Source organism: Lactuca serriola, chromosome 5, assembly GCF_051521515.1.
Source record: "Lactuca serriola cultivar US96UC23 chromosome 5, Lser_US96UC23_V15, whole genome shotgun sequence".
NCBI classification, from domain to species: domain Eukaryota; kingdom Viridiplantae; phylum Streptophyta; class Magnoliopsida; order Asterales; family Asteraceae; genus Lactuca; species Lactuca serriola.
Genome location: NC_136412.1, coordinates 171,048,460 through 171,056,059, shown reverse-complemented (window position 1 = coordinate 171,056,059; position 7,600 = coordinate 171,048,460). Strand labels below are relative to the sequence as shown.

The 7,600-nt window shown below is 36.2% G+C and overlaps 1 protein-coding gene across 1 annotated transcript; it reads left to right on the top strand.

The window, feature by feature from the left end:
• The first annotated feature begins 259 nt into the window (after nt 1-259).
• LOC145053256 (SUN domain-containing protein 4-like) lies at nt 260-7,081 on the top strand. Its single transcript, XM_079001261.1, has 5 exons — nt 260-375; nt 4,386-4,567; nt 4,882-5,921; nt 6,167-6,252; nt 6,823-7,081. The coding sequence occupies exons 2-5, from the start codon at nt 4,411-4,413 to the stop codon at nt 6,998-7,000; spliced, it is 1,461 nt and encodes a 486-aa protein (XP_078857387.1). The 5' UTR covers nt 260-375; nt 4,386-4,410; the 3' UTR covers nt 7,001-7,081.
• The last annotated feature ends 519 nt before the right edge of the window (nt 7,082-7,600 follow it).

The following is a 7,600-nucleotide window of genomic DNA, read 5'->3' as shown; positions in this document are numbered from 1 at the left end:
CAACATATCATATCATATACCAAATACAAACAAGATTTAAAATTATCCTATTTGAAGTAACCAAACTATTATTCAAATGCATTGTACAATTTTAAAATGATAATTTTTTTTTTACACTTTTATAAGTGGGAACACTCGCAATGGACATTATTCACATATTTGAGGTCGACAAATAAAGAATTTCCAATTTAATCAAATTCGAAAATTCAAATCCTTTTTCTTATTATTTGATTGATTTAGACTGTTGAAGGTCGGTCGTACTTTTCAACACTCATTCACCAACTATTTAGATCGACGATCTCCACAATTTCATCATCCTGTTAGCTCCTTTTCAACAAACTCCCAAATCTCAAGAAACAAATAGCTAAAATTCAGGTACTCGAAACCCTCTCAATTACAATTTTAAGTTTTTTATCACCACTTTCTTGATCAATGTAGCTACCCTGCTTAATTTAAACTTTCAACTGTTTTCCTTATGCAATCAACCCAGTTTGAAGCACCAGTTTTTTATTAAATTCAAATGGGTATTTATTTGATCATGAATGAGTTTGTTACTTTCTTTAACTTGTAATTAGGTTTCACTGCTTCTCGGTGGATTTTGCTGTATTCTGTAATCAATTTCAGATGGGTATTTCAGTATTTGATCTTACATGAACTTGTGAATTGCTTCTACTAGTAATTAGCGTTTAAATATTTCTTTTTGGAAATTTATTGTGCATTATATTCAGATTAAGAGGGGTATGAGTTTGTGAATTGCTTTAACTTAGAACTTAAAAAGTAAGTTTGAAGAACTTGAATTTGTATCAATGCATCCCCATCAACTTTGGTTATCATATTGGTTGTATCTTGTAAACAAAGTGTTCTGTTTTCTACTTTACTTAATTGGCGAAGCTTACTGGAGGTGTTAAAATTTTTTATGAATCTTAGAATCCAATATGAATCATAACATTGACCGTAGTTATAGGAAACTTCTTGGATTGATGTAATACCATGTCTTTGTTTTTTGATATTACATGTAGTTGTTATGTGTGTCTGGTTGTTTTTATTTATTTATTTATGGTAATAGTCTTTGGAGTTTGGTCATGGACTTTTCAGACTATGCACTGCGATGAGTTGTTTGTGGAGTTGAAAATTTTATGGTATAGATGCCATGTTTCACTCAAACTTGTTAGTGTATGTATAGCTAGGCCTTTTTGGGCCCACTTTATACATCCTACAAATCTCTTGTAATCTTGTATTTAGAGGGTGTTTGGGATTACTTTTGAAAGTGACTTTTATGGAAGAAATCCATTCATGGGAAAATTACAATCTTACATGGTAGTGATTGTACCAGATTTTCTTTGGTAAAACTAATTCCACTTCTCTTAAAACGTTATGGAATCATAAATATCAAGGTCTTCATTTTCTTCACCCTTCATCTTAAGCGATTTAATTATGATGTCCGGAGAGAACTCTTTGAAATGCATTGCATTGGGTTTGGTGCTCATAATCACAATAGTAGCTCCAGTAACGTTAGGGATATTGACATGGCTAAATGGAGGCAAAAATAGCCTCCCCGCCCCCAAATTCGTCTGTTTCTTCCAGAGCCCGAGCCCAAATTCTCCCATTTCCCAGACCCTGACCCTGCTCCCGTTTAACCTTATTTATCATCATTCTACCTTATTCATCTTGTTTTTACTCGTTTAACCATAAAAATGACACTAAATATTCAAATACAAAATATACATATTACATAATGGTTACTCTAAGTTTAATTATTAGTTTTATGTATAAAATAATTAAATATAGGATAATAATTTCGATCCCTTAGGGTTATTTTGGGAAAGAGCACTCGAATCCCGACCCCAACCCCAAAAACTAAACGAAGGTAAAAGGGCCACCCCCGCCTTTGCCCTACCCTAAACCTAAACTTGAACCTAGAAATATTGTAACAATACCCCATTGAAACGGGGTTCCATAAGGTTGGTGTTCCTCGGGGGTTTTTGACATCCATAAATGACGCCCAACCTGCCATACCTAAGGAACCAAACTGGCTCAAGATCGAATCCATAGTTAAAGTATGGATCTACGACACAATATCTGAACCCTTTCTCCGGATCATCCTTAAAAAATACTCAACGACTTGTTAAATATAAATTAATATGGAGACTTCTTTTCGTGACAATAAAGATGCAAAATCCATACAACTTGACAATGAACTAAGAAACATCGTTATCAGAAACTATTCAGTGACGACGTAATGTACCCGAATCAATACTATCTCAGGATTTTTTTGATAATATTGATTTGCCTATTCCGGAGAAGAATCTTTTTTACATATGTGATAAATGGGTTGTACCCTAAATTGGACTACATTGTGAGTTTGTGAGTCTCATCCGTCAACAATCGCCTTTTTTTGGCATTCTTGGAATCTAGATCAATGACATATTAGAAATTGGGTAGGGTTTATAGTGGAGATCTGGATACCCCTTGGATCGTGTAAACACTTTTCGAATTGATATTTCTATCCTATATCCGGGTTACAAGAATTTTAGCCTAGGATAATTTCAATAGGACACTTACGAATCTAGGCACAGAAAACGTAAGCCAAATTGCTAGAGAAGTCCGAGTTCGTATGAAGAAAAAACAAGAGCTAAAAGGTGTATCTCCTTCCCTTCAAAGAGGAGAACAGTTTATATCGTAAACGAGATCTAGGGTTTCAATTTTAGGGTTGGCCATCATAGGGTTCTTGGAAACAAATAAAGGGAATCTGAAATTAATGAGGAAATAAGTCAAGGGAATCCAAAATTAATGAGGAAAACAAAGGTTTCCAAAACTGAAGATCTTGGTCAGTTTTACCATAATCGCCCTCAAGAATTCGATTTTTCCACTATGTATCCACTAGTAAAATCTGAAGACCTTTTGGGGCGCTGCCCCTCGACCCAGCCTGACCTGGCAGCGGGACCCCGGGGCTCTGCCCCCTGGACCTCACTAGGGGTGCTGCCCCTAGACCCCGCCAAAGGGGCACTGCCCATTTAGAAACCCTAGACCAAGGGGCGCTTCCCTCGGACCTCCAACTTGTCGTCGAACCGACTTCTAATTTGATCATATACATGTGTGCACTCCGCAAATACCCCAAACATATATTAAAGTACAAATCATGAAGCCATTTAGTTCACATGTCAGCTCCAATTACACAAAAATGTCTTGGTGACACTAAAATCACCAATATGACACTCCTCGAAGATTAAAGAATGGCCTAAGTTCGCCCTCAAAAATCTTCCCATTTTCATCACTCATCACCTACGGTTCTTAATACAAAATCAAGCTACCAAAACTTGGGATAAAGTCGATACATCAGGCCACTATACAACAGTTGCACAACAACCAACAACCGATATATTGGTTTGATCAACCGTACCCGTTGAATTGGGTTGATTAACAACCTTGATGGACGCTACTTGGAATGTCATGTGTTGTATAAAGTCAGCCTAATGAGCTGCCTACTCGCCGACTCACCGTTACTAAGTTGGGCGAAGCATCAAGACCCAATATGTCACATTGCCTAGCCAAACAAGCTCATGGAATGTCATCACCACCTTAGACATGGTTCTCGAATGACACATATGATCGAGCCACAACTTTCACTAAGCTCTTCAACACAACGGATCTTAACAACACAACCCGCTACTCCCAACTCACCGAGGAGGGAGTGGTGTTGTGGAGGTACCAGGGTACGTCCCCCACTTTTTGCCATGACTCTGCCCCCCTAAGACCCGTTAATATCTCCATCGATGTGACAGTTCTGGTGGCCTAATTCCCAGACTTCTCATTCTCCCCAAGCTTTGGTGTTGTCTTGTTCCTCTCTTTGACATCAACAACTTGGTTATCCCATGATTAAAGTGCTTCACCGAGGGTTTACGATCATCTTTATATAAAGAGATTAGGTCCTGTGGGCAACTACGCCCGATAGAACTTACATGGATTTAACTTATGTATAGATGATTATATTTAGGCCCTCTCCGGGCGTTTTATATTGCCCATAAACCCCCTGTAATCTTTTATTTATTGACGTTTAATGGAAGATATCAATTCAAGAGGAAATTAGAATCTTACAAAACTATCTACTATTTTTGGTTAAAAATACAGGACACAACCTAGTATCTCGGTTTTATTAATTTAACCACTTAACCGTTACCCATAATTATAATAGTTCAGTAGCTAAATAGACAAAATGGTGAAAGTATGTTGTGCATTCTTGTATTTGTCGGTGGTATTAAAATTAGGTAACCAGGAAAAATGGGGTTTTAATGGTCAGAGAAGTATAACGGTTTAATTATTACAAGAAATAGTTAAGTGGCTAAGTCTATAAAAGGTTGATTGAAAATTTTGTTATTTGTTTGCAGAAACTCTTTCGTTTATTTATGAACAATGCAACGATCACGTAAAGCTCTTCTTACTAGAAGAGCATTGTGGAAGACTAATAGGACGAACTTTTTTTATAAGGCGTCCTTGCCACCTGTCGTCTTTATGTGGGGGCTTCTCTTCCTTCTATATATACGGATTGGCCATGATGATGGTTATAGAGGTGAGATACATGCTGTTTCTTACTTTCTTTTACTTAATATATTTAACAGTTATATGAACTAATCAGTTAAGCTGTATATGGGTGTTTCTTTTTTACTTAATTTAGAACAAAACTATTTAAGAGAAATATTCAAGGAAATGACAAGTTTACCCTTATTTATTTTTTCCTTTCATTTTCCAAACATGCAGTCAAGTCATCACTGCCACAGTTTATTTTGTTGTGTCTTCCTGCATGGGGAAAGTCTCACTTATATCTGTTTGTAGTTTATTTGTTCATATCTTTTCTTACAACATCATTTTTGTTGATTCATGTAGATGGTCTGATAGATCTTCCAAAAGATTCCTACACTTATCAGACAGAAGCCAAATCCGGGACTATCCAAAACCATGCTTTCATTAACAAAACACAACAAATTCATTTCTCATTCTCTAATGAGGAACTAAAAGAGACAAAAACCGAAAGATTTTTAGTACAAGATCTTGATGAATTCAAGAACAAGGCTTTTGGTGGTGCAAAAATTCATCCATCAAACCCTAATCCAGAAAACATAATTCACCGGCTTGAACCTAGTGGTGCGAAATACAACTATGCCTCATCATCAAAGGGAGCAAAGGTCTTGGCTCATAACAAGGAAGCCAAGGGTGCACCCAACATCTTAAACACAGACCAAAATCAGTACCTTCGAAACCCATGTTCATCTGAGGACAAGTTTGTCATTCTAGAACTATCAGAAGAAACCCTAATTGACACTATCGAAATTGCTAACTTTGAACACTATTCATCAAATCTAAAGGGGTTTGAGGTGTTTGGAAGTTCGGTATATCCTACCGAATCTTGGGTAAAACTCGGAGTTTATACCGCAGTAAATGTGAAAAACTCACAAAGATTCGTTCTCCGTGATCCGAAATGGATGCGATATGTAAAGTTGAATCTACAGAGTCATTATGGAACAGGGTTTTATTGTACGTTGAGTGATGTTCGGGTTTATGGTGTGGATGCGGTTGAAATGATGCTTGAGGATTTGGTTTTTGCTCGAAATAATGAATTTTTGTCTAACGAACATGAAGGTGATGGAAAACCAGAGCCGGAAGGTGAACCGTGGTTAGAGGAAAGAGCTAATGTGCCTGATCCACATGTGGGAAGGTTGCCTGGGGACAGTGTTCTTAGGTTATTGATGCAAAAAGTTCGATTGTTGGATATAAATTTAGAGGTTTTGGAGAGGTTTTTGGATGAATTGAACTCGAGATATGGTTATTTTTTTAAAGAAATAGATGCCGAAATTGGAGAAAGAGATGTTGTGGTGGAAAAAGTACGCAAGGATTTGAGAGATTTGCATGAGAGCAAGGATGTTGTGGTATGTTTTTGGTGTTTGTTTATGACCATTATGTTTGTTCTGCATAAATTATAAATTATACTGTATATGGCGTGCATTACATTGGGATTGATATTGACATGACAAAAAAACAGTTTTTTGTCCCACCCAAAAAGATAGAACAAAGGTGATTGCTTGTTTGTGCAAAAAGACGTGAATACCCTTTTTTGGTTGGCCTTTCTTGTTGATTTGAACCTCGGTGAGTTATGTTTTTTGTTATTTTGCAGAAAGAACATGTGGAAGAGCTGGAATCATGGAAATCTCTTGTGTCCATTCAAGTGGATATCATGACGATGGACAATGCCTTCCTCAGGTTAGATTTTTACATTGTCCAAGTTCGACTTTTGCATGTCTAATGATTTATCTCTTAATTCCATAATCGATAATAGTATAATCTATGTATAGAAAAACTTTATAGCTACGAAAAACAGTATAAATATGTTATACAATAGAGATATTCCAGATGTAGAACGAAAAAGAAAACTACGTCAAATTTGAAGCTGAAAAGTACTTAGAGTTGACTCTTAAAAGTAAGAAACCAGACTCTATGTAACCCAGTTGGCCTCAAATCCGTAGTGACCCGTTACTAATAGTGTAAATAATGGGTGTCTATATTATTCTAAGATTTTGTTTTCTTTTCGGTAATGGACTTAGCAGATATGAATTAATCAGGTAAGTTATATAAGAGTGTGTACTTTTAACTAAATGCACACAAGACTTAATAGAGAAAGTCACGAAAAAAGACTTTGCCCATTAACTCCTAACCTTTTACAAATTCCCCTCATTCATTCCTTCCTTCCATTTCTCCATTATGCCATTATTTTCTCAAATATTTATTAAAACATTTATCCAAACAACGCTTAATGTATGAATGTGAACGCAGATCGGAGGTTGCAAAGTTGAGAGTGAATCAAGAACGTATGGAGGATACAGGAGTTGTTATATTTTTGGTGTCTTTGACATTTGGATTGTTTGCTATAGCTAATCTATTTCTCAATAAACTTTTGTTTATTTATTATAGAGATGACAGAAGTCAAAAAACTATAGTTGAATTCGGCTAAGGGACCAATCTTCGGGTTTTGTCCTATTGAGTTTTACTACTACATATCTTCATAATCACCTCGTTTTGAGGATCACATGTATATATATGCTATAGCCAGTTTTGGTAATTTTTTGCTGTCATATGTTCGTTGGTCAATCTTGTACACCATCGGTTGAAAATCTAGTTATATGATGCAATTTTTTTTAAAACCGACAAGTATATTAAAAAGCACCCGCCTAGCAACTAACTAGACGGGGCAAAGAAGGAACAAAGTAGATAAACATGATAAAAGGAGGAGGGTTACAAACAATCAAATGGGGCCGACTCCACCCATTTGTAGTTACAATTCGCCATTCGATAGTTTATCCACGTGTAAACTTAAGACTTTATGGTATCCACTACTTTTGTCGGGGGAATACAAAGGTTTTTGAAGACCCGAGCACATATTGCCTTCCGGATCCACCATAAGTAAAAAAAAAAAAAGAAAAGGAGAAAGCCAATATACAATGACTAAATACATAGTCAACTATATATAAATGACAAAAAGAGTCCTTCAACTATATTTATAAATATATTAATACCCATCCTCAAACTCAAGATGGTTCATAAGGGACCAAAT